The sequence below is a fragment of the Biomphalaria glabrata genome, chromosome 16, assembly GCF_947242115.1.
Source record: "Biomphalaria glabrata chromosome 16, xgBioGlab47.1, whole genome shotgun sequence".
NCBI lineage: Eukaryota > Metazoa > Mollusca > Gastropoda > Planorbidae > Biomphalaria > Biomphalaria glabrata.
In genome coordinates this window covers 18,190,267-18,217,887 of record NC_074726.1, presented here as the reverse complement: position 1 = coordinate 18,217,887, position 27,621 = coordinate 18,190,267, and the positions used below count along the sequence as shown (strand labels likewise).

General features: G+C 37.4%; 2 protein-coding genes across 6 annotated transcripts in view; one reads left to right on the top strand and one right to left on the bottom strand.

Moving 5' to 3' along the window:
- LOC106068998 (kinesin-like protein KIF9) overlaps positions 1 to 5,785 on the top strand; it is a 33,080-nt gene extending 27,295 nt beyond the window's left edge. For all 4 annotated transcript variants that reach the window (XM_013228554.2, XM_013228556.2, XM_013228555.2 and 1 more), the window contains 2 exons: positions 368 to 472; positions 4,571 to 5,785. In XM_013228554.2, the coding sequence (XP_013084008.2) occupies positions 368 to 472; positions 4,571 to 4,684 (219 nt within the window). In that variant the 3' untranslated portion in view covers positions 4,685 to 5,785. The remainder of the gene's footprint in view (positions 1 to 367; positions 473 to 4,570) is intronic.
- Positions 5,786 to 6,057: 272 nt separating this feature from the next.
- On the bottom strand, positions 6,058 to 27,583 carry LOC106069001 (iron-sulfur protein NUBPL-like). Of its 2 annotated transcripts, none has more exons than XM_056014814.1 (11): positions 27,529 to 27,583; positions 21,043 to 21,220; positions 19,629 to 19,776; positions 18,573 to 18,604; positions 17,357 to 17,447; positions 16,827 to 16,866; positions 8,647 to 8,737; positions 8,270 to 8,363; positions 6,711 to 6,917; positions 6,538 to 6,620; positions 6,058 to 6,172 (listed from the first exon to the last, which is right to left on the bottom strand). In XM_056014814.1, exons 2-11 carry the CDS (start codon positions 21,157 to 21,159, stop codon positions 6,119 to 6,121), a joined length of 957 nt encoding a protein of 318 aa, XP_055870789.1. In that variant the 5' UTR covers positions 21,160 to 21,220; positions 27,529 to 27,583; the 3' UTR covers positions 6,058 to 6,118. The 2 variants fall into 2 exon arrangements, with proteins under 2 accessions (XP_055870789.1, XP_013084013.2); XM_013228559.2 differs by lacking the exon at positions 27,529 to 27,583 and adding an exon at positions 27,349 to 27,380.
- Positions 27,584 to 27,621: the final 38 nt, after the last annotated feature.

Sequence of the window (27,621 nt, the reverse complement as noted above, 5' to 3'; positions counted from 1 at the left end):
AAACTTAGACTTGGTCCATAAATGCAAAAATTTAAATATTTTCCAGAGGTAAGATTCTTATATTTTGTATTATTTGGTACAATTTTGAAATGATGCTAATGTTAATGTGTTGTTTTTTCAAAGTACCGGTAGCTTGCAATTTGTATTTTCAGAAAATAATTAACCTGTAAAAAAAAAACATCAATAGATGCCAAAAATTCAGTAAATGAAATAAATATACCTACTTATAAAGAAAATCTGCTAATTTTGAAACATTATTTTTTTGAATCTTAAATTTTGAATAAATTGTTAAAAAATTCTATAATAATAAAATAAAGTTCTATATTAGCTTTGTTTCACCATAAATTAAACTGTTAAATTATTTTAGGATGAAGATGAGCAAGAAAAGTTTGAACGTATGCAAATGGAAATGATGATGAACAATCCAGAATCAGCAGCTTATTACAATGCTAAGATTAAAACAGCAAAAAGGGTAAACATCGTAAAACATTTTTGTGTTTCAGTATAAATTTTTATTCAGAACAGTAATGATCAAATGAAATGCAATTTTAAAATGTATTGAAATGATGGTTTCTTCTTCTTCTTCTTCTAGCCAGCTTTATTGCTGCAGAGCTGTGAGCTCTTTTGCAGACTGTGCCAAGGAAAAAAAGTGTGCTGTTTTCTTCAGTTGTTCAGCACTGCCATACAGGGTGTTGGTTATGTTGGGCTGTAGCAGAAGTAGGGTCTGCCTAAGGTGGATTAGGGAGGGGCATTCAAAGAGGATATGGTTTACGGTTTCAAAGGGGTGGGCGCAGTGTCTGCAAAGGGGGAGTTGTGTGGAGTTTATTTTGTTCAGGTGGTAATTTAATAGTGGTGTGTGTCCTGTTCTTAGTTGGAAGATTGTAGATTGTTCTTTGCGGGGGAGGAAGTTAATACTGTCCAGTTTGTTAGGCGTAGTCATTTCTTTGTACATGGCTCTGCCTGTGTTTCCTGATGCCCATTGGTTGAGCCACTCCTCTTTGTGATTGTTGACTAACATTGACCTTAGGGTGAGGTAGTTAACAGGTCTATCTGGTTGTTCCAAAGATGAACCTGCCTTTGATAGCTTATCTGCCTTTTCATTTCCCATGATGCCAATGTGTCCAGGGATCCACTGTAGTGTGATATTGATATTTAATTTTGATATCATCTGATGGATTATCACAATGAGTGTTGTCAACTCTCTTGGGCTGTTTGAGGTGCTGCTGTTAAGTGCTTGCAGAGTAGATTGGGAGTCTGTAAAGACAACAATATCTGATGGTGGTTGCACTCCTTCATATAATTTGTTTTCCACTGTCTGTAGTGCTATGGTAATTGCCTCAATTTCGGCTTGGAAGTTTGAGCAGTAATCGCCACAGGGTGCGCTTATCTCAAAGTGTTTATTTTTAGGGAAGACCAGGAAGGCACAAAGACCAGCATTGATGGTGGCTTTGAAAGCCGATTCGTCTGTATAAATATGGATAGCTGTTTTTTGATAGCTTTCAATTGTTTCAAGCATGCCTACTTTGAGCTCCAGTGGATTTGATTCTTTTGTTAAGGTGTTATTTAGTAAATGTGTTTTGATGGTTGGTTGTTTGTAGTTTAGTCCGGGTGTAATGTTTGAAAATCTGGTAATTTTTTCTCTGTTATTGGGTAGGTGATGTTTTAGGGCTAGTTCGTCAGTAAGTTGGATCAGAGTCCTTTGCTTTTTTTGGTTGTTTTTCCTATTTCTCTGCGTTAGTAATTTATTTGGATGATCGTCCTCCAACCTTCTGTATCTCTCAATAGTTTCTAATGCTGCTCTGTTGCGCCTTAACTCAAGAGGTTCAATATTGGAGTCTATTTCACAGGCTGCTGTGGGAGTAGTTCTCATACCTCCACTGAGGCAAGGCTTGGTTTTGGATTGTATCTAATGATGATTGATAGGTTTTGTTGGCGGCTACTTGTATGGAGAGACAGTTATCCATTACAGATCTGACGTATCCAGTGTATAACTGTCTTAAGGTTTTTTTTTCAGCCCCCCAGGATGTTCCTGCTAGGTGTATTATTATGTTTAATCTTTGTGATGCTTTTTCTTTTAAATCTGCCATAAAGTGTTTTAGACAGTCTTTAGTCTAGTTTTACACCAAGATATGTTGGATTTTCTTCTTTATTTATTGGCTGTGAGTCTATTTTTAGGATGTAGTTTCTTTTTGCTGTTTTGTTGCTGTGGCTAAAGATTGAATAAACTGACTTTTCTTTGTTTATTTCCATTTTCCATAATTATGAATATGTGGAGATAGTTGTGAGGGCTCTATTTAGTTTGGATCTAGTCAGCACTGGATATTTCTCTGTAGTCCAAATTAAAAGGTCGTCTGCATAAAGTGCCTTATTGACCGAAATGAGGTCCGGGAGGTCATTCATGAAGATTAGAAAGAGAGTGCAGCTAAGGGCTGAACCTTGTGGTAGTCCTTCTTCCAAACTTTTTTTACTAGAGATGGCACCTTCAAATCGGGTTTTAATAGTTCTGTTTTTTAAGAATGCCCTGATCCAGCTGTACATTTTTCCATGGATGCCCATTTTTTTCATCTTCAAAAATAGACCTTTTCTCCACACTCTATCATAGGCTTGCTGCAAATCTATAAATACTGCTGTAGTGTCCTTTTTTCATGAAACCCTTCTACTGTGTCCTGGATAAAACAAAAGAGGTGGTTTTCTGTTCTACTTGCTTTCCTGAAGCCAGCTTGTGCATTGTGGAGTGAGCAAGTACTTTCTAGCCACCAATAAAGTCGGTTATTGATCATTTTTTCTGCCATTTTGCTGATGTTGGATGTTAGAGATATTGGTCTATAACTTTTTGGGTCTCCAGGTGGTTTATTTTTCTTTAAAATGGGTATTATGTTTGCGGTTCTCCATTCCTGTGGTATGTCTCCAGTTTTCCATGTATGGTTGATAAAGTTAAGTATACAGTTTTGGGCCTGTGGTCCTAGTCCCCGAATCATTTATTTGTTATTTATCGAGTCCAGGGGATTTTCTTGACTTGAGGCTTTTTAGGGCAGTATTGAGCTCATGTAGAGTGAAGGGAGTGTCAAACATTTGACAGTTGACTGTTGGAGCTTTTTCTTCTTTCTCTAAGATATTACTGGTCCAGTTGTTTTCTTGGCTTTGACTTGTTAATGCTGGCAAAATATTTATTGAAGGTTTCAGCCTTTTTAAGGTTTTCTGTTATGTCATCAGTGCCTTTTATAGGTTGGGGGTTTGTTATTTGTTTCTTTCCTGCTAGCTGGTGCAGAAGGGTCCAGGCCTTTCAACCATCCTTGTTTAGATCTAGTTGTTCACATGTTGTGGTCCACTTTTTCTTTTTTTCTGTTTTAATTTTGTATCTTATAAGCCCTGTCAATTTGTTGTACGTTGTCTTGTTCTCTCTAGTAGGTTTTTTTTCTATAGTCTTCCTGGCCATGTTTCTTTCTTTTACTAATTTATCTAATTCAAAAAGGTTTGTATTTCTTAACTTGGCCTCGAGGGATGTGTTTTTTTGCTGCTTGTAAGATGTTGGAGACTATAGTTGTGTAGGTTGAGTTGACATCTGTCTCCATTATGCTTGATAGTCTTGTGTCTGTTTCTTGTGAAGAAGCTGCCCAGTTGGCTTTTTTATACTTCCATCTAGTTGTTTTGCTGGATTGGTATCTACCTGGCGTTCCAATATTGAGGAGTATAGGCCTGTGGTCACTACCTATGTCTTCAAGTACTGTTATTTTAGAAGATGTAATGTCTGTAGAGATAAAAGTTAGGTCAGGTCTGCTAGTTGTGTTGTGTGCTCTGTGGAGGAAAGTTGGAGGTGAAGTTTTGTTTTGCAGAAGTTGTAGGTTAGAGGCATTTATTACATCCTCTATTTCTTTCCCACGCTTGTTGTAGTGTGGGTAGCCTAGGGAAGGTGTGTGTGCATTGAAGTCGCCAGCTATTATTGTCCTTGTGTAGTGTGGTAGTTGTATGTCTATTTCTGCTGTTGATGATGGTGGGCAATAGTAGTTTTTTGATGGTGTACTTAGTTCCTCCTCTCCAAAGAAGTATTTCCTGCATGTCGATGTCTGTATTTGTTTTACTGTGGCTTGTGTGTCGTTTCTTATGAGGGTCATAATTCCCTGGCATTTGGTGCAAAGGCATCTGTACTGTGTGTAGCCTGTGATGTTTATTTTTTTCTTGGGCAGTAGTGTTTCTTGCAATAGCGCTATGTGTATATCATGCTTCTTGAGTATGTGTTGGAGTTCTGTTGTCTTGTTTTGTAGGCCTAAGATGTTGAGTTGCAAAAGGTTTAGTTGTTTGCTGCTAGTCTGTTTTTTATTTCCAGTAGTTGACTTATCACAGGCAGTCCTGGAAGAAGCTGCCATGCGCAGACCTTTTACGAGGCGACGTCTGAGCTCGTATGGATTTTTCGTTAAATTCTTTGGCATTTAGTGTAGGCTGGGTGTTTCCTCAGGCTTTTTTTTTAAATATATAAATATATAGTTCCCGCATTTTAAGGGAGTTTTCGGTCTTGGCAATTTTCTCCAATTCTGAAATGAATGTTTAAGTTAATTGTATTTGTTCTCTACAGAAATTGTATGGAACATCCATGAAACCAACTCAGTCAATTTATCTTCGCCAACCAGGAACACCAACCATGACCATTCGTAATAAACCACCAACTATGCTTCAAATTCAGTACTAAATTAAACAGTGAAGTCTTGAAAATACAAAATATGTAAAAATATTATATTTTTAAATTTTCATTAACAATTTTTTTTACAAAAATCTGCAATTATTTATTTTAAAATAATAATATTGTTTTTTTTCATTTAACATTATGTTTATTATAGAATAGTTGTAATACAAAAACCAAGGAAAAATAATTAATTTGCTATGCTTGTTCCTTTTTCCCCACCTTTACTCACTTATTTTATATAGATTGCAAGGACAGCTCATTTAAAAAGATTATTTAGTAAAAAAATATTGTTATGTTGTCTAAAGTAAGTAAGTCTAAAGTTATGTTGTCATGTGTAAGTTATTTTATATTGAATAAATTAGATTATTTTTTTTATGTATAGTCAACATCATAACCTTAATATAGAACATAAACTACATTCAATGTTATCAAATTGAAGGGTTCTTGCAATCAAAATATTTCTTCAATTCTAGCTGTAAACACACAACTAAACTAGTATTCTTTTTCAGTATTTTTACTATGTATAACATTGAAATAAGAGGCACAGTGGCTGAGTGGTAAAGTACTTGGTTTCTGAAAGTGGGGGTCCTGGGATTTTTAATTTCAGGATCTTTGGGCGCTTCTGAGTCCACCAGCTTTATTGATTACATTAATTGAGGAAAAGAAAGTAAAAGCAGTTGGTTGTGAGCTGGCCACATGACACCCTTTTAACCATGGGCAACAGAAACAGATGACCTTAACATCATCTGCCCTATAGATCACAAGGTCTGAAAGGGGAACTTATAACATTGAAATGAGAATAAAATCATCAAGTAGATACACACATTTTTAGACCACAGGGGTTGCAATTGAGAAAAAAGTAATAAGCATAAGATTGTCCCTCTCTTCTTAAATCTTGAAGAGAATTCAATTTTGAAGTGTATATTTTAGATCTGATACACTTCAGTAGGACATTAACATTTTAAAATTTGAAGTTAAGTTTTAATATTTGAAATGTATAGTGGTAGGTCATCATAGTGTTGCTGTCTTTGTGTGTGAATTGTGTAAATATTGTCTTTACTACATAACATCTCTGTTCATTAGCATGAATAAAACTAAGTTTTTTAATTTGGTATTTTGAAATTCCATATCTTGCTATTGTTAAGATTTTTGACCAAATATGTCTAACACTTAAATTGTTGCAAAATACTGAAGATGATCAGAAAGTGATTCTCTTCAATGTGTTGAAAGTAAACTATTTTTTATGTTATAGTTTGATAACTGAAATTACAAAACCCTTGAAAAGTGTAATTTGGCTGCCAATTTAAATTAAAACATTTTTTATGTGTTACAAAATTAAAGTGACAAAAAACAAGTTATTAATAAATAAATAAATTGACTAAAATCTTCATATTTTTATTTCTTTTCATAGAAATGACAAAAACAATGAATAGGTTACATCTACTTTGACAGCTTCCTTACTACTTTATCTGCAATAGATCTGAAAATAAGACTCTGAAATACAAGAAAACATGATTTTAGATCATTTGCAAAACAAATAACTTAAATAAAGGCTTCAATGATAAAATGAAATCAATAATTTAGCTGTGAACTTGTAGAAAAGAATGCAGTTAATGTCAAGTTCAACTTGATGCAGATTTTTTATGGGGTATAGGCAAAGTTTGTTTGCAGTGACACAAAGTTTAATGCTTAGATGTCCATGCACTATTTCTTTTTTTTTTTTTTTTTGACTTGACAAACTTTATTTTTTTAGGTTATTTTTTTTTTAAAAAAGCAAATGATACATTTTTCTACTCCTAGTTTGATCAAAACCAATAAAATACTATGATATTATGTTTTAAAATAAATATAGTACTCACAACAGGGTTCTCTGGTTCAGCAACAACTACAGGTTGCCCATTATCGGATAAAAAACATAATTCTTTTACAAGTGGAATAGACCCTGAAAAGTATTATAATTTCAAAATCAACAATAAACATTTTTTAATTCAACTAATACATAACACCAAATATAGAACATTTTAGAACTTACCTAAAATTTCAGATCCAATTTCATTGGCTATGCTCTGCCCTCCTTCTTGACCAAATATATGCTCATGATGGTTACATTTGGGACAAACAAATACACTCATATTCTCAATAATTCCTAAATTGGGTACATTCACTTGTCGGAACATATCTACAGCTCGCCTTGCATCTAATAATGCAAGATCTTGGGGAGTCGTTACTACTATAGAACCTAAAGAAAAGAGGTTTTCCATAATCCAATTTTCAGATTATTTACATAACTAATTAAAGCTTTTTAAATCACATTTTTGGTAAGTGCCTCTTTTATACACTTATACAAAAATTATACAGAACCATTTGAGGTAGCAGTGCAATGCAATCACATTTTAAGAAGTTGTATTTGAATAAAATTAAAAACTGTTTTAAAAAATGTTGATCATGTTGAATGACATAAGGTCAGCTGACAGCCAATGTGCCATTAAATCAGGAGACAATAAGGCATATAGCGGTTCAATCTGATATTAACCAAGAAAAAGAAAAAAATGCTGAAATGTCAAAATCTTAGGACACAAGACCTTTTGGATGACACTTTACCAAAAGACACAACAAGGCCTATAAACAATTAAACAAGCCCTTTAGAGTATAAGTGCACTTTAAACCATAAGACAAAATCACAAAAAGCTGATGTCCATGAACCATATGACAAAATATAGTGAACCTAAAACCTAATATAGTGAACCTAAAACACAACACAACAAATGTGCCTATGTGCTACAAAACATGACCAAAAAAATAGAACTTATATATTTATTGGATTCAGCAAGGACCAAAGAAAACCATTTTATTTTAAACTATTTGATACAAAAAGTTCTAGCTCTACAGTAAGCATCCAAGACTCACAAGCATATAAGATTGTGGCCATGACCAGGGAGCGCATCAGTCTGATTTTGGTGCCAAGGCTATGCCTATGTCTTTCCATATTGTTTTGAGTTTTAAAAGGGCTGCTGTGGACTGCTATTCGGGCCAGTAGTTCAGGTTTGGTTCCCTCATTTGAGACAATAACTCCCAGGTATTTAATACTACTGACACTTGTCAGCTTTAAACCTCCAATGCTGATGCCCCCTTTCAAACCCAGTTGGCTATTGGTCATAATTTGAGTTTTTCAGCATTTATTAGCATACCATATGCTGCGGAAGTCTTGTCTACGCACAGCACCAAGTCAGCTAATTCTTCTTCTGTCCCTGCTAGGCTATCTGTCATCAGCAAAGCACAAATTAGTAACTCTTCTTCCACCAATGCTTATAGTACCTTCATAGCCCTTCAGAGCATCTTCAATTATCCTTTCAAAGAAATATTTTCAAGAGTTGGTGAGTTGTAAATAGTGCCCCCTACAGACCCTTTGTTTCTCAGTGACCCCAATTTCACCACTGCTCTATAGTAACAAAGAAATATTACAAAAATCAACATTTATTAAATGGCATTTCAACATCTTGTCTGTTTAGTTAGCTGTATATTATATGTCAAGAAATATAATATTGGTTTGTTTCTTAATTACACCCTCAATCATATTAATACAAGACTAACCTGAGAGTGGAATATTTTGGGTTATTGAAAGTTGAACATCACCAGTTCCTGGAGGCATATCAATAACTAAGAAGTCTAATGGTCCCCATAGAACCTACAAGTTTTATATTAAAAATAATGACATTTTTTGGAGGGTAAACGTAAATACATATTACTAAATATCAATCATTTGATAAGTAAATGATAAGTAAATGTAACTCTATAATACTTTACATAATATAAAACAATATTTAAAATTATTCATAACATTGACACAATTAAGAATATGATTGAAATTTTTTTTTTCTAAATATTGTTAATGAAGATGACAAATTTATTGGAAAGATGTAATTGAACAATGCAAATAAATATATACGCTATCAAATATAGCTACTCACATTTCGTAAGAGCTTTTGAATAGCCGACATAACCATAAGACCTCTCCACACAACTGCAGACTGTTCATCCACTAAAAATCCCATAGACATGCTGAGTCAAATGTATAAATTATAAACACTGTCATAAACACATTCAGTCTGACAAAATTTTACAACAATTATAAAATTAAAATTACAAGATTTTATAACACATACAAGAAATCATAATATACACTGAAATTTTTAAGTATGTTAATCTTAACCCATTTATGCTGAAGGATGCAATTTTCTATTTTTGTGCATGAAATACAAATGTAGCAAAATATTTTTAAAAAACACACAAAAAAACAACAAGAATTTGAAGAGAAAAAAAACTGTATTACATTCCAGTGTAGAGTTATGAAGTGTTACAAAATTGGAACACAGGGCAAGTCCACTATTATAACATAAAATTATTACCTTCTACTCAGTGTGATTTACAGAGAATTTCACATCAAAGGCAACATCACATTTGTCATATCAGAATTTGTTGATATTGAGCACTCTTTGTTTGCTTTTTCTGTTTGACTATCACATGATTCATTTTTTTGAGTATCACATGATTCAGGTCATCATTATGTGAATCAATGTTGCAATTGTCTTCATGTTTGGCCAGGGTCAGCAGGATAACTGTGGCTTTTCAAATAATAACATGCAATAAGGCTTGTCTTCCAGTCCAAAGGAGTGCAGTATTTCAAGTGGGTATGCAGCCTCAGCTGCGACCATTATTTTTTTTATGCCACAAAAAACGCAAACATAACCATTGTCTGCCAATGGTCGCTTTAGATTCTCTTTTCGCTGTCCACAACAGTCCTCAGCAGTGGATTTCCGTTTGGTCTCAAATGTGTATACCGCAGCCTTTATGAGTGATCTCCATGCAATAATACATCCACTAAACTCCAGAAGATTCATCATCTCTGTATAATGATTTTTATCCATTTGCCTTGCATTTTGTAAAGCCAGTTCAAAACAGAACAATAGAGGACTTATTATCATTTCTTTCAAAGAATCTATCCCAATATTTATCAATGTTTTCATTAACTCTAGTCTACACCTCCCATGTTTGTAGGCTCTGACTATGTTTGGCTGATGTATTTTCTTTATCAGTCTATGCAAACAAAGATTGACAGAATAAAGGAAATGAACAACACCAGATGAAGCAACATGAACAACACTGCTATCATACTATCTGCAACCAATATTGCTTTTGCCATCAATTAGATAATCAAAAATACCTCTGTTTTCTTGAGCAATACAATTGATGCTTTGTCAATGCAATCCTTTCTCACTGTTCCAGTTGACGGGTGCCCCATTGAGTTGGGCATATCCAAAAGTGCAAAGCTGTTGAAAAAGGTATCAAACACAAAATGGTAATGTCCATGGTGTGCCTGCACAAGTGATTCACTTAACTGCAGGACAAAAGATGCAGACACCATATTCCTCATAATTATTATCTGGGCATTTGCCCAGATGTGGCTGAAACCAGTAAATATAGCCCAGACAGTGGCAACACACCAAAAACTTGAAGCCAAAACAAATGGTCTTACAGCAAATAAATTGTTTGCACCTATAAAGGCTGAATTAAGGAACAATGAATTGATCAAGGCTGAAATATGTTTCTTTTGAAATTAGTTTTATGCATCTGTAATTGAGTTCTTTTATAACAGGTCAAAGACTGGAAAACTTGTCAGCATCATAAATTTTCATTGTCAGCATCATAAATTTGGATTGTCAGCAGCATGCAAGTTTGAAAATATGGTTTCAAAGCTTTCACGTCTCATGGCAGCACTAATAATTACCTTATGTGCACCTGTTCTTCATTCCCATAGCATTTTCAGAGAGATTCTACAGGTTTAAAAGGAATAGCTATTATTTTTGGTACTGGTAAAGGATTTGCCTAGTTTTCCAAAAAATGGAACATGCTGAATTTGTTCATAACTAATATAAAAATGATAACTTTGGTAGTTTCTTTTCATAGTATGATAGCATCACTTTTACAGAAGTAATACAAAATTAAATTTCTTTGAGTACAGGACATAATTCAGGAAAGTTATATTCATTTGCATTCAGATAAATCTTATTGGTCTTCAAAAATGTGCAGACAATTTTCTTTACTTATTGAGGAGGCCGCAGCACAAAAATCTCTGTCGTCCCGAGACATGACGTTAAACTGCGCTCCTCTTTCCTTAGCACTTTTGGAGCTCAAAAGTGCCCTACTTCTTTTCTATCATTGTGTCTGCCTCCTCTTTTCCTAAGTCTGCCATCATTGATCATCACACTGTCTCCTTAACTTTAAATTCTCACTACGTCCTAGACCAGTCCGTTTGCCGTGGACTGCGACGGGTAAGGGGGGATAAAGAGATCCTGGTGTTTGAGTGGTGGCTATCTGAGGATAAACCACAACAACACAATACTTTGGCTCCAAGTTTCCCTAGACCTGAGACCCAGATGGCCCGCTCTGGGTCAACCGGCTGGTCATGCCGAGCTACCAGCATAGGTCGTCGACCTATGCTGGAGGGCGGTGGCTGGAGGGTCAATCAGGGAGCTGCTGTATCGGACACATGTCCGATGTAGCAGCTGACTGAGTATAGCACCTGTGTAGCCCTGGCGGGCTCATTCTGGACATCCGAATGGCCCGTCCCCTTGTTGGACTCGATGGCGGGTGGGGAGCACAGGTGCCGAATTAACCAAAATATATATGGACAAAAAAACACACACAAAACTACTTGCCCCAGACCTATGTCTGGGCAAGAAACGACGAATTGACGATAAAAAAGAGGAGGTCCCAAAAAGCTGTGCCACCTGGCCATCATTTCTGGTGGTTAGATGCACAGAGGAGGGAAAAAGCCTGACCAAGTTGAGCCCTTTTATTATCTATAAGGGACTCAAGTCAGTAGTGGGAGAGCCCAAGAGTGTGTCTAAGCTACACAAAACAATGGAACTCCTTGTAGAAGTAGACAGCAAGACACACTCTGATGGGCTTTTAAGATGCAGAAGACTCTGTGAACTCCAAGTGGAAGTCATGCCACACAAGAGTCTGAACACCAGCAGAGGTGTAATCAGCTCTAGGGACCTACTGGAATGTTCCGAGAAGGAAATAGTGGAGGGCATTGAAGGAGTCACCCATGCCCGGCGCATTACCAGGCGCAGGGAGGGTGAGGAGGTCAAAACCGCCACTATTATCCTCACATTCGGAACTAGGACACCGCCAGAGTATGTGAAGGCAGGATACCTACGAGTTCCAGTGAGGCCCTACATACCTAACCCCATGAGGTGCTTTAAGTGCCAGGGTTATGGACACGGCGCGGCAGTCTGTAAGAGGAACACTGTGTGTGCCAGATGTGCTGGAGAGGGTCATGAGGACAAGGGCTGCACAGCCCAGTTCAAATGCCCAAACTGTCAAGCTGGCCACTCAGCCTACTCCAAGGACTGCCCTGTGTGGAAACAGGAGGTTGCCGTGCAGGAGTACAAGGCAAGAAACGGATGTACCTTTAGCCAGGCGAAATCGGCTGTACTGGCCCTACCCAAGGGCCAATTCGGCTTGACAAAGACCTACGCCCAGGCTGTTGCTAAGAAAGGAAGATCCATAGCCACACAGACGGACACATTGACCCCACCACCCCCTCCTCCTCCCCCAACTCAGAAGAAAACACCGCCAAAGAACACACCTCTGAAGAAACAAGAAAGCCCTGTTGTCATGCTAAAGAACAGGTTCTCTGTGCTCGCTGATGAGAGCATGGAGACTGAGCAGCATGTCAAAACCAATACTCCGGGAGAACCCGGAGACATCATGTCTGACACAGGTTCTCCTCAGAGAACCCAGCCAGACACCCCAACCTCTACTGAGTTAGAGGTTGACCAACTCCCTAAGGGGAGAAATCAAAGCGGAGAGGATGCCCGAGGTGAGAGAGGAGGAAATAACCTCCGCTCTAACCAGAGGGATCTCCCCTCTCCAGAGAGAAAGACTTCCCCCAAAAGGGGGTTGTCCTCCTCTCCATCCAAACCCAAGAATAAAAATACCAAGGTCACTGGAATAAAGGGAAACCCCTCCGGGGGCCTCCCAAGGCCAAATAGCTCCAAGTAGGTCATCTAGAATAAGCCATGGATTCCAGAATTGTACAGTGGAATTGTAGAGGCCTCAATGCCAATTACGAGGAAATGCAGCTACTGATGGACTCTGAGACTCCTGTAGCTGTCTGCTTACAGGAAACATTTCTAAAAGATTGCATCAGCTTCCGAAGCTACCGTGCTTACACCAAGAATGTTGAGGATGCAGAGAGAGCATCAGGTGGAGTCTGTATCCTTGTGAAGGATAGCATCCCCCATGAGAGGGTAGAACTACAGACCACACTACAGGCCGTAGCAGCTAGGATAACCCTTCACAAGGTTATCACTTGCTGCAGCCTGTATCTACCACCAGGCGCTCCATTAAACCGAACAGACATGGAGGACCTATTGAAACAACTCCCCCGGCCTTATTTAATCCTTGGGGATTTCAATGCCCATAACACCATGTGGGGATCCAACAATACCGACACGAGAGGTCGTATGCTGGAGGATATCTTCCTCCAACATGATTTATGCATACTTAATGATGCATCACCGACCTACTTGCACCCAGGAACTGGATCATTCACATGCATTGACCTCACCGTATGCGTCCCCGGACTTCTGGACGATTTTAAATGGTCAGTTAGCAATGATCTACGGGGAAGTGATCACTTCCCAATCATCATTACTAACAATCTCCCTTCATTGGGACGACCTCAGCGGTGGAAACTGAATAAGGCCGATTGGGAACAATTCCAAAAAAGATGCTCTGAGGATATCACAGAAAATATCCTCCATGAACAGAACCCAGCTGATACCTTTGCTAGCAAGCTACTAAGTATAGCCAGGAAAGTTGTACCCCTAACCTCTGCAAATCCAAAACGGCCTAGCAAACCATGGTTTGATACAGCTTGCAAAAGTGCTATTGGTGATAGGAAAAAACGACTGGCTGCATTTATAAAGAATCCTTCCCAGGAAAACCTAAAGCTATTCAGGATAGCTAGAGCAAAGGCTAGACAAACCATACGGTCAGCCAAAAGGAATTCCTGGAGAAGTTTTGTCGGCAGTCTGGATGCCAAAACTTCTGCTAGAGCGGTTTGGAAGGCAGTAAGGCGAATCAAAGGGAAAGAATCAAATGCAATAGGGCATTTGAAAAACCAAGGACGAACTGTCACGTCCCCCAGAGAAATAGCTGACTGCCTTGCATCCTCAATAGCAGAAAAATCATCCACTGCACACTACACGCCAGAGTTCTAAAAAGTCAAAACCAGGGAGGAAAGACACCCCATTGATTTCAGGTCAGAGAACAATGAAGACTACAACAAACCGTTCTCGCTTGAGGAACTGAGGGAATCGCTGGACAAGTCACATGACACAGCGCCTGGAGAAGACGAAATCCATTACCAGTTCCTCAAGCACCTTCCCGAACCCTCATTGGCAGTCCTACTAGGGGTCTATAACTGTGTGTGGCAAACAGGCGCTTTCCCAAACAGCTGGAGGAAAGCCACAGTTATACCGATACCTAAACCGGGAAGAGACGGCTCTGACCCAGCTAACTATCGACCAATAGCACTAACAAGCTGCATCTGCAAAACCATGGAAAGAATGATTAACAGTAGGCTGGTCTGGTACCTGGAAAGGAATAAAGTGATCTCAAACTACCAGTGCGGATTCCGGCAGGGGCGGACAACAACTGACCACCTGGTAAGGCTGGAAGCTTATATTAGAAATGCATTACTCAGAAGAGAACATCTAGTAGCTGTATTCTTCGATATAGAAAAGGCCTATGACACAACCTGGAAACATGGCATTCTACGTGACCTGGCGCTTATGGGGCTTAAGGGACACCTCCCCCGTTTTGTGGAGGAATTCCTGAAAGATCGAAAATTTCAGGTCCGAGTGGGCAACTCCGCTTCTGACACTCATGACCAGGAAATGGGTGTACCCCAGGGCAGCATTCTGTCAGTCACCCTGTTCAACATTAAAATAAATAGCATCATAAATGCGCTGTCCCCTGGCATAGAGTGCTCTTTGTATGTTGATGACTTTGTCATTCTTACTTATGGGAAAAACATGAACACCTTAGAAAGGAAATTACAGTTATGTTTAAACAAAATTCAGGGTTGGGCAAACTATAATGGTTTCAAATTCTCTGACTCCAAAACAGTTAGTATGCATTTTTGTAATCTAAGGGGGCTCCACCCAGACCCTGAACTATTTATACTCAAAAAGAAGATCCCTGTCGTGAAAACTACAAAATTTTTAGGCCTCACCTTAGATTCCAAATTTAATTTTCTCCCCCACATTAAGGAACTTAAGAAGAAATGCCAAAAGTCATTAAACATACTAAGAGTACTCAGCCATACGGACTGGGGAGCTGACAGAGATACCTTGCTGCTGCTCTATCGGAGTCTAATTCGATCCAAGCTAGACTACGGATCCATAATATATGGAGCAGCAAGGAAGTCGTACCTAAAAATACTGGAACCAATACAAAATGCTGCCCTGCGTCTCTGTCTCGGCGCGTTTCGTACATCACCTATCCCAAGTCTCCATGTGGAGGCTGGAGAACTCCCCATGGATATAAGAATGAAAAAGCTTGCAATGCAGTATATAGTCAAGCTAAAATCCAACCCCACAAACCCTGCTTTTGACTCCATATTTAACCCCACAGAGGTAGAATTATACAATCGAAGGCCTAACGTCATACAGCCGTTGGGCCTTCGAATGAGAGAACCCATCCAAAATTTAACCCCACCCATTGACCAAATCTCTAAAATAGAAACCCCTCAGAATCCTCCTTGGCTAATGAATAAACCTAAATTAAATTTATCCCTCCTTAATTTCAAAAAAGAAAATACAGACCCAAGCATACTACAAGTCCACTTTAGGGAACTGCAGGAGAGCTACGGAGATTGTGGCACCATCTACACAGACGGATCCAAAATGGAGGGAAAGGTCGCGTGTGCCTGCTCCTTTCGGAACAAAACAATCTCCCGTAGACTCCCCGATGGCTGCTCCATCTTTACGGCCGAATTGCACGCAATATTGCTTGCACTTATGGCCGTAAAAGCATCAGAAAGGAGTAAATTTATAATCTGCTCCGACTCCAAATCTGCATTGCAAGCTTTGGGGCGGATGAAGACTGACATCCCATTGGTACATAAGAGCCTGAAGCTGTTGGACCTAATAACAGCCGACCGTAGGGATGTCACCTTCATCTGGGTCCCCTCCCATGTTGGCATTGAGGGAAACGAAGCCGCAGACAGAGAAGCAAAGAGAGCCCTAAATCATGCGGTGTCAGGAACCCAAATTCCCTACTCGGACCTGAGACAAAGTATTGCCTCTGCCACCTATCGAGAGTGGCAGAACCGATGGGAGGCTGAGACTCACAGTAAACTCAGGCAGATTGTGGCGGATGTCAGGTGGCGGCCCACATCTAAGGGTCTGACAAGGCGTGGTAGCACAACCATGTCCAGACTTAGGATTGGCCACACCTACATCACGCACTCTTTTATACTGAAGAGAGAGGAGCCCCCACTTTGCGAGTACTGTGACTCTCGCCTCACCGTGGAACATATCCTCGTTGATTGCCCCAGATACCAGGATGTCAGGGCGAAACATTTTAGAGCCACTAATCTAAAAACACTATTTAATAATGTCGACCCTGGGAAGGTACTGGGCTTTATTCGGGAAGTGGGGCTATCTACGAAGATCTGATTTCTGAATTTGTGAACATGCACTATTTACATTAGATTTTTACCAAATATTTAAATTTTTACTACCTTTACTATTTTAACTGTGAATAGACCTTAATTTTAATTATATGACTGTATAGAATCTGGCCCTTGTTGTTTAGAGAGAGAGTAGTCCTTAAGGGACTGCAGGCACGACATGGCCTAAATTGTGCCGATGTGCCTCAAATCAACAAATCAACAAATCAAAAATCTCTGCTGTGACTCTTGCACAACATGATCAGTAGGATAATAATAATTCCCGTGGGGTTGGTGTTCCATAAATGGAACACTCTGCATAAATGGGTTAATGATTTCTGATGAATCATTGTTAATTATTAATTACAGTGAATAATTTATTGATTTAAACAGATTTACCATTTCACACTATAATTTAATAAAGGTATCATCAAATTTTCTGAAAAAAGAAAAAAAAAGGTAATCAACAGTATGTGATTCTTAGAGATAAAATAATATTTATAATGAAATCATAAACCTACATGTTTATTTTTAGAAAAAAAAATTTAAATGTATAAACATAACAATCAAACAACATATGTTCCAGAAGCTAGTGAAATTTGCACTTGTGGAGTGTCACCAGAGAATATGACCATGTCCTTCAGAACTGCATTCTCCATAAAGAGTCTCGAACAAGACACTGACCCCAAAACACCTCTAATTAAAAACTCTATGGAGAGCTGCCTGATCTGGAAACCACTGTCCAGTTCATCTCAGATATTAGTCTAGTCATCTTAAACCTCCAACATAATAATGAGAAGGAAGAAGAAGAAAAAAAAAGGAAACATCTGAAAACTGACATGTCTATTCTAAGATATATACAATTCTAAGATAAATGGAAAGTTAACATATTAAAATCAATTTTAGGATTCATAATTAATAGAACATACGGTGATTTATTTCTGGTTGTCCTGATAAATTCATTAAAGTTGGTATGGATGGTCCAAAAATATCTGCATCTAAGAGGCCAACTTTGTGTACCTTGGAGTTCAATGATTACATTGATATTAATAAAAACAAATGACTAAAGAGTTTTATTTGTTCCAAAATCAAAATCATCAGAAAATTTGAAGAATGTTTTTGAGCTACAATAATGTTAAATACAAGAAAATTATTTGTTAGTTATTGTATATTTATCTATAAAATTAAATATCAACTATCACAAGTATAGATACTGACTATTTTCTCCAAATACTAAAGTGGCTATCAGTAGAATTAGTGGCCTTTCATTTCAAGAAATAAATTGGTCCAAATACTAACGTGGCTATCAGTAGAATTAGTTGCCTTTCATTTCAAGAAATAAATTGGTAACCTATCCCAAGAAATGCAAATGGCCATCTGAATTAACTGCTTTAAGTTGCCATCTATTTCAAGGACAACTATTGGCATGAGATGTTATGTAAACCATCTTTGCCAATAAAAACTAGAGGCTATCTCCTCAAGTACCGTACAACAAAAGATAATCTACCCTTAATAATACGAGACTATCTGAATGAAGTATAAATGGTGAGCATCTGCCCTATGATCAAATAATATGAACACTAGTTCTCATTCCCTCTCCCTATTCATCTCTCTCACCTTCTCTCTCTATGGACCCCTGACCCCTTTTCTTCTATGTGTGAGAGCATTAAGAAAAAAAGGGGGAGAAGAGCGAGAGCTCCAATTCAGTGTAACAGATTTAGAGTTCAAGGGCTCAAAAGTAAGTTATGGGAGAGTATAAAAATTTTATTGTAAGTGTAAAAAAAGAGAGGGGGTGTTTCCAGACAAAAATATGTATATGAGTGTCTGAGTAGGGGCATTATTAATTAAGTAATTCCAATTCAAGTCAAAAGTCTGTGTGGAAGCATTACGAGTGGGTGTTCAAAAATAGAAGAAAATGAAGGGGGATCCCGAGAGAGTGAGAGTTGGTCATTCCAATTCATTGTAATAGTTTCTAGAATTCATGGGCTAAAAAGTATATTGGGGATTCTTAAAATGTTGGTTGTGTGATTGGAAGAGCAAAAAACAAAAGGTGGGGAGGTTCCAGACAAAATAAACAATAGCCTGGGAACAAATAAACGAGCAATGCTGGTATGTAATGCTAGTAACACTATAAGCTTAACTTACACTGTTTTGTGCCAAAGCCAAAGCCAAGTTGACTGCAGAGAGAAAGTTTTAACAGGATTAAAACTGAGCTCAACCAATATAAAACTTTTTAAAATAGGCATTTCAAAACTAAGAGACAAATATGGTGAAATAGATTTAGAATACAATTTCAAGATAGTGTCGCCTTCAGTTGATATGTACTTGTCATATTGTAGGTGATCATTTTGAGAGGAAAAGCTCACGTCACCTCAGGCCCTAACTACATTGCAAATAAAACTGATATAAAAGAGAGACCCCAAAACATATATACGACCACTAGAATTCACACAAGCAGTCTCCTCCAACTGAGTTAAATTCATGAGGTTTCCTTAGGGACAAATGGCCTTGTTTTTATTGGTAGTAAAACTCTACCTAACTAGACCTGCAGCTTCCACCACTAGTTCTGCACTGTCTACCTGTAAATGGAGCTTATCACTCAAGATACCCCCCCCCCTTTTATCCCCAGAGCCCATTATCAATAGCCAACTGTCCTGTGCCCATAGACTATTGCACTGTGTCCACAGCGCCTACTGCCCAGCATGAGACCCCAGCTGTCTGCTGTACAATAGCTACTGCTCACTGCCAACTTCTTAAAGAATATCCATGTAACCTTCGCTGCAGAAGATAAGCTGGTGTGAGCAAGCACATCCATCTACAAGATAGAGACTACAGCTGAGAAATCCTATACTTACTACGTCCATTAGCCAACCAACCAGCAGAATACAATAAGAACAAAATTAGGAACACTCATTCACTCATCAACTAGCAATCAGTTATGAGATTGGATTTACCCAATAATACATCTACTTCATCTCACTATTATATTTGATTCATCAAACATTCCTATAAACCTATAATTATTACATTATTTTAATTTTAAAATTTAGTCTACTAGTCTGTTATTACTGTTAGTTGCTATATTATTGTATTAGTGGGCGGGAGAAACAAATATATACATGGAAAGAGAGAGGGATAATGGTATTGGAATTTATTTATCCAAAAGGGATAAGATTATAATAGCCAAGTGCATTTAAATACCTGAAATGGTAGATTTACCAACACCACCTTTACCAGAGGCTACAGCGATCACATTATTTACTCCAGGAATAGGTAATTTTACAGGCAGTCCCTGTGATTTTCTATCCTTTGTGTCCCTTAAATTTGATGTCTTTAATCCTGCTTTTAGCTGTAAAAAAAATCAATCATTATAGAGGTGTGGAAATGTCATGAAATTTATTTATTACAAGTTAATTCTGATCAAGACATACAATGTTAATGTCCTTCTGGACAGTTCTGAGACCTAGGCTTCTCTAACACTTTCACCACAGTAGCCTGGACACTATTATGGACATATAATAGCAAAGCCACACTACAAATGGCCATGTTCTGGTGAATACCAGTGTGAACAGTGTAGTGGCAAGCTGAAATGAGGACAGCTCAGCCTTTTAATAATTGTGACCTACCCCAATCCTGACAAGGAAATGTACACACACACAAACATAAATCATCATGAGGGTCCAATTGATGTAGTAACCCTGTCTCTAATCTCTTCGTTTGTGATGTGGTCTTTAAATGTGATACCTAGGATCCTTCTGTATCATCTCAATTCCATTGCTAGTATCCTCCTCTCTATGATCCTCATATATATATATATATATATATATATACAGTGCTCTTTTTGTGATGGTACGATGTACCAGCATCTTTTTAAATATGGGTAAAATATTATTTATTTTTCTTGTATTTTAACATTATTATTAATTTATTAGTAGTTAAAAGTTAGGCAATGCATCACTGAGTAAGGCACCTATTCTTTTACAAAAATAGCACTGTATATATATATATATTAATATGCGAAATTGCATTCTCCTGGTATCTATAATACACTGTACATTTCACCATAGTAAAAAAAAGACACATCAAATAAAAAAGGGGATTATCAAAAGCATTCAAGACATCAACAGAATACAAAGGCCTGTGTCTTAAATGCGACTTAATTGTTTTCTTGTATCAGGCTTTTTTTTAGTGGTGCAAAAGATGTCAGCACATCATGCCAAAGGGAGCTTTCAGGCTGAGTATTGAGGAGTTAATCAAACCAGTCGCTTATTCACACCAAAACCTTTTTGTAAAGCAGGAAATTATAAATGCTTTATTAGACCAGTCAGTCATTAAGACAAAAATATGTGTGAACTGGTGTGATCTGATTATACGTAAAATTGACTATATTACATGTAAACAGTATTTAGAGGCAAAACAAAATGTAACTCAGTAATATGCTAAATATAAATAATATAAAAGTGACCTTTCTAGTTAGCATGCTAAGTTTGAACTAGCCTATATGTCTGTAAGTAGAGTGTATATAGACAGTAGACCTAACTACTACTTACTACTAGATCTACTACTAGAACACTGCTAGGTCTATATTTATATCGATCTAATAAATTGAACTTACCACTGAAATTGCTGCATAATATTGAACTTTATTTTGTAAATGAAATCTAAAACAAGCTAAAGAACTATTTTTGTTAACTTCTGTGACTAAATAATATCTTGATAAAAAGGACAGCATAATTCAAGTCTATTTATTTAATCCAAGGTCCTTGTAAAGCTATAGAATCTATTAGCTGGTTCTGAAACAAAAAAAAAACTAGATATATATTAATCTATACATAGTACTATGAATCTAGAATCTATAAATTATATAGATTTATAGTAATATAGTTATAGACAGGGCCAGACTTAGGCCACTGCAACCTATGTGGTTTGTTCATGAAAACTCATAAAAATCTCCTGAAAAATTAACAAACTGTCATTTTGGGGTGTCATTCAATATTGAAAAAAAAACATCAATCCTCCATGCGATAAAAAAACATCGGTGAAGCAGAAACACTATGAAATGTTGAAGCAGTAAAAATCCTTAAAGTCACTTGTGTTATAGTACGACATGCTCTTCCAAGTCAATTTTGTGAGTAAAGTGAAGCAAAGTGAAACAATAGATTTGAGCACTGAAACAACTTGATGACTTGGCTAAGGAAACTGAGTTGATGAGTTTGTTCAAATTCTTGTTACAGCAAAGTAATTGTCACGTGTTGCTGGGAAAAGGCCTCCATTGTCATGGGGCTCTAGGAGGTGTGTTGAATTATTGAAAATGATTTAGTTTTGGAGACGTTAGGTCTAGGGGTTTCTAACGCCACCGTAGACCAGCGAGCGTTACAGATCGGAAATAGAACACACGAGTAGCATACCATTGATAAAAGAATAGTTTAATGTAATTAAAGGGGGAAGGAATTACAAAAAGTGAGGAGAATAATCATACAACCTATAAGCAATATACAAAGTAAGTATAGATAAATGAGATGGTTAACTCATCATAATAACTGCTGACTGCATAAATGTGTGAGTGCCCTATTGTTCGTATGACTTAGCTCTTAGGATCCTGGGTTCGGTCGATGTCTCAAAAGCTTATCCCTATGCTTAGGGGTGCTGTAGACTGTTTTAGTCTGCTAGTATGAGCATCAGCTTGGGAGGTGCCAGCTCCAGCTGAAATACCATGGTTGAATTAGTAATAGCCCGGCCGCTATTATGTGTCCTCAAAGTGAGAGTGACACAGCAGGGTGGGGCAAAATCAACAATGATTAGGCAGGCTGCAGGTGCTAAGAATTGACTTTGGGTAAACTTAGTACTAAGTGTTCGCTGATGCCAAAGTTCCTTCCTCCAGCCACGGAGTTAAGGGTAGGTTCAACAGGAACAGGAAGTGTGGGGACTCTGCGACAGGCAGAAATTCCACATAGCAGGGACCAGTGGGTGTCTCCAGTCGCAATCAGGCTGAAATAAAACACCTAGCTAAATATATTCAAAATATAAACGGGCTTCGGGTTCTCCTCGGGCATAAGCCATCAATCAGAGAATCACTTAGTTCAATTAACATTTACAAACAATGCACGTCAATGAAATCAGATCATTACATTGGGAATGATCATAATACAATGGGGGGGGGGGGGGGGGGGGGTTAATAGAAACAAGAACAATGGATAGTGGTCAACAATTATGACCTCAGCCAAGAACAATGAGAGAGTGCCAGTTCAAGGGACACAACTCTTGACTAAGCAAAATGGACAAGAGGGGAGATAATTTACTACCATCAAGGCAATCAGCCGAGATAAAGAAATAAAATAAGATGTTTAAACATATACAAGGTTGTGTCAATGATCAATTGAGTAACATAGCGATAATATGGTGGACATAGGTTCTAGAGTCCAGTAGTGAACATAATCTTACCACAAGGTCCAAGTGAAAAGAACAAGAGTAAGGGAGCACAATAAATAGGATTAGTAAATGAACGCCCCTCAACGTTCTAAATAAAATGTGGCGACTGCTTGCGAGTAGAGCAGTTTGAGCCTTATATGTCGCTTGGCCAGAAATAGAGATTGGGATGGACAGCATGTGATAGATCATGTGATAAGTCAAGATAGATAGTATGACATCCGGTTAAGATTAGCTCTTCACCAATGACAACACCTGGCTAGAGGGCAAGCGTGAAGTGCGCTCATGGTCTAGACAAAGGGGAAGGGACAGTCTGGCTGCTTCGTAAGATGAGAAGAGCTTAGATCATCTTGTGCTAGTTGATAGACCTGACACTAGAACATAATAATGGAGGCTTGCCGGATGGGCAAACTGGTGAGTAGCAAATGTGGTTTGACAATCGTACTAAGCGAAGGGGAGATAAGCCAAGGAACATGACAACTTGGTCGCCAATGTGGTAGACTCAGTCTAGGGAGAAGAGGAAAAGGTGGGGTTTGGTAGTGAAATCGTGCCTAAGAATAAGAAATTATTGGGATGAAATAAATAAATAATAATAAATGCTGTGATAAAATTGAGAGTTATTGACTAAAAACATGGAAGTTGTTGCAATCTTTCTTGCCAAATATAACAAAAAAAGGCAGTCATATGATAAATCTGGAAAACTTCACATCTGGAAATGCAGAAGATAATTAGAAACTGTAATTCACTCTTTGAAAAGCTGAAATCAAATCACAATCTGGATTTCTTGTCAGCTTCAAGAACCATCAATGTGATGACATTCAAAAGTTTACATTGAGCCTGTGCTAGCATTGACGCCATCAACAGATCACTCAGCAGATATATGTCAGCAAGAATTAGCAGATGACATGGAATCTTTAAGGCATATTCTACCAACTACCACCAAAACCCCAGAAGAAATTGTATCTGTCCACTTATGATACACTTCTTTCCCATTTGGCTATTCTAACTATTGAGCGTGATCTATATCTATATAGGAAACACAGAATTTTGATGACATACTACATGAATTCGCTACACAGGTAAGTAAATTTAATTTAATTTTAACTTAATATATACATAGTGCTTTTTTTGTTAAAAAATAGGTGCCGGTACTCAGTTATGGATTGTCTAACTCAGTGATGCCCAACTTAATTCGACCAACGGGCCATTTTAATTTCCAACACTCGTCTTGCGGGCCACATGAGCAAAAAGTTACAAAAAAGAAATGAAATTGTTCTGAAACTATTTTGGTAGAAACCTGTGGATTAAATACTTAATTAATAATTTGACAATTATATTTTTTTACGCGTCAGAAAATAGCTTCATTTCTCTACTTAAAATGTAGGCAACAGTGTAGGTAGCTTTACCAATGCTCATTTTGTGGTCTCTTTTTGGTAAATATTCCCATGGATCCTCCAACCTCAAGGCGTAGTTTGACAATTTTTTTTATTCACGACTCAAACCAAGAATGCCGCCAAATTTATTTTATAATACCATTTTTATGTTGTTGTTTTATTAGACAGCCACACTTTCTTTATAAAAGTGTTCAAAATGTTTGCTTATTATCATGTTCAACAAAAAGATATGTTCACTTTTCCTGGTAGATTCTACATTCAGAGTCCCATTTCATAAACACACAAATGTTAAAGATTATGGTACTAATCCATCAGAGAAAAAGTGAAGGCCCAAAAGTAGTTACAGATACATTTTTTTTTGTTTGGAAGTGAGATTTCTATACTTTGTGCCGAAGTTTCGGCGGGCTGGATGAAACCAGGTCGCAGGCCGGATCTGGCCAACAGGCCGTATTTTGGGCATCACTGGTCTAACTATTAGCTATGACTAATAAATTAATAATAAACGTTACAATACAAGAAAGTAATAATTTTTTCTCCACATTGAAAAAGATGCTGGTACACCGTACCATCACAAAAAAAGCACAATATATATAAGGCTGGTCTTCGAGTCCGAAGATTAGTGATGAATGCAGTATTTTCCATGGCTGCACAGCCCCAGCTGTGACCTACATATTTTTCCACAACTAGGACAAGCATAACCATTGTCCACAGGTGGTCAATTTAGATTTTCTTTTCGCCGTCTGTATCTGTCCTCAGCAGCAGATTTTCTTTCGGTCTCAAATGTGTATCCTGTGGCCTTTGTGAGTGCTCTCTTCTATGTCAGCTAAGGCAAGTTGGCGCATAAGCTGGTCTTTGAAGCGTTTCCATGGGGTGCCTCTGTTATGTTGACCATAATTTAGCTCACAAAAAAAGACTGCCTTTGGCATATGTTCGTCTCCCATGGGATACATGCCCTGCCCAGCGTAACTGTCGGACCATAAGAAGTCCCTCTAAACTGTCCATACCAGTGTTCGCAAGGACATCGCTGTTTGTAGTGCGGTCCATGATGGAGCGCAAGCATCTTTGGTGGAAGCGCTCAAGTAGTCTTAGTTGCTTTCTGTATATTAGTGTCCATGTCTCAGATCCATATAGAAGGGTTGAAAGAACCACCGCCTAGTAGACATTGATTTTTGTAGGCAGGCGAAGTGATTTATTCCGCCAAACTGTCAGGCGTCCAAAAGGGTTGTAACATGCCCTGGCCAGACAGTTATCAACTTCCCTTGAAAGTGAGGCATCATTTGATACTATACTACCCAGATATGTGAAGTGGTCTACCACGTTAAGGTAGACTGATGAGACATTATGCAGGCGGACGAACATGAGAACATAGAGAGAGAGAGAGCCTAGAAATATATATATATATATATATATAGTAGCTTCTTATATTTTGGACACCCCATCAAATTCTCCTTCATTGAACGGGTCGCTTTTTTGTTTGTAATTCATTTGTTTTTATGTTTGGAGCAAAAATCAACGTTTCGGGACTGCGCATGTCCAATTTTAGATAAGTTCCGGTAATTTTGTTCCGTTTTTCCAAAGCAGATGGCAGTTTTTTAGATTCTCGGTAACCATGTATGTAAAGCTGTTGTTTTAACCTCCCCCGGCAATTCATACCCATATAAGGGATGAAGGCTATATTATGAACCTGTTTGATCGTAGGCTGATGGGCATATCAAAATAAGCTTCCAAACATCTTTAGAAAGACATTCCAATCACATTTATACCGTTAGCTGTTAAATATAATTTAATAAGGGGGTGTACAACGAATAATAATGAATTCAGCTCATTCTCCTTCATTGGGCACAGCAAAATCGTAATAAGAAATATTATTGGGATGAATAAATCTATGATTTTTTCAATGAATAAGCATGACCTGGATCGAGATATTTAGAATATATAATTTATGAATGAAAGAAAAAGTGCGGGCTGCTAATTTGAAGCCATAGACCATGCCCACTGCATGTGATCACTCCAGATGAGCTGGCAGTGAGGAGAGGTATACACTTAAGCGTTTAGTGTCACAAACTATCAAACAGGCAGTGGAGGGAAGTGGGATAGAGTCATGAAAAGAATTATAAGCATCTATGGGAGGGAGGGGGTGTTAATGTGTCACAAAACTAACATCCAAATTATGAAAACAAGAAGAGGGTCCTTGGATGGGAATTAAAAGAAAGACAGAGGAAATACATGTAGCCAATGTAGCCTAGTCGCCCTAGTTGAAAATATCATGTTTATTAAATTATAATAATTAATTTATAGATATATAATTTATATAGATTTATTTCTGTCTGTTTCTACACATAGATTACATAGGTATATAAATAATAAACTATAAACGATATATATATATTAATATATTCTATATATATAGAGTTAGAGAGAGAGTATATGAGGAAATAACCCTATAAATACATATTGCAAAAGTGAATCTACTTCTTTTAATACAATCTAAAAAAAAATTAAGTAACACAGATATAATTATTAGCAATTACATAGTGGTGTACAATGACGGTGCTCACTGTCCAAGTCAGGAGAAAGCCCAAAACTGCGTTCAATATAGGAGCATGAAGTGACCCACTTTATTTTAAAATAAAATCTTGACTATGAGTGGTAATTCAAATGAATACAGCTATTTTTATAGTCCTTTAGTTGCAGAATAAGAATCTGCTTTCAGTTTTTTTGTAAGTTAAACCTTCACCAAATAAAAAAATAAAATAAAAATTTGACCTAGTTCCCGTAAGTCGGTGTTCAGGTATAAGAATCTACTATATAGATCAATAAATGTATAAGCAGTATAGGTCTAGAGTACTCTAGAGACTAAATAAGTCTAGATCTATGTCTGTGAATTAGATCTAAATCTAATGAGGTAATGATCAGTTTAGAAAGTAAATTATCTTGATCTAGATAATCTACTAAACTAGATTTACTATTACTAGAATTTAGATATATATGATCATATAGAATTATAGACATAGGATCTAGTCTAGAAAACTAGAAATAGATCTACATCTTAAATATTTAAATCTACTAGGTCTAGTGTCTAGATCTACTACTTTTCTTACCACTAGATTCTAGATTAATCTAGATTACAAGCTTACAAGCCTGATCTTTAAATAACTTTTATAATTATAAACTGATATTGATAATAAAGACAACATAAACTATGAATATGATTATCATTGATTCTTGATTATAATATGATTATGATTATTTGACCTAGAATTCTAGATCTAGATCTAAACCTAGTCTTGAAGATCGTAATTAGAAATTAAATAAAGTATAAAGCGAATGTGAATAATTTAAATCTAGAATACTGAGACTGGGTGAATTAGAGT

Excerpts from the sequence above, each read along its gene's own strand:
- LOC106069001 (XM_056014814.1), bottom strand. The coding sequence starts at position 21,159 with ATGCTGTCCTTTTTATCAAGATATTATTTAGTCACAGAAGTTAACAAA. Across the intron at positions 17,448-18,572 it reads TGGCTTTGGCACAAAACAGT|GTACACAAAGTTGGCCTCTT; the intron begins GTAAGTTAAGCT and ends TTGAACTCCAAG. Across the intron at positions 16,867-17,356 it reads ACAACCAGAAATAAATCACC|AAAATTTGATGATACCTTTA; the intron begins GTATGTTCTATT and ends TTCTTTTTTCAG.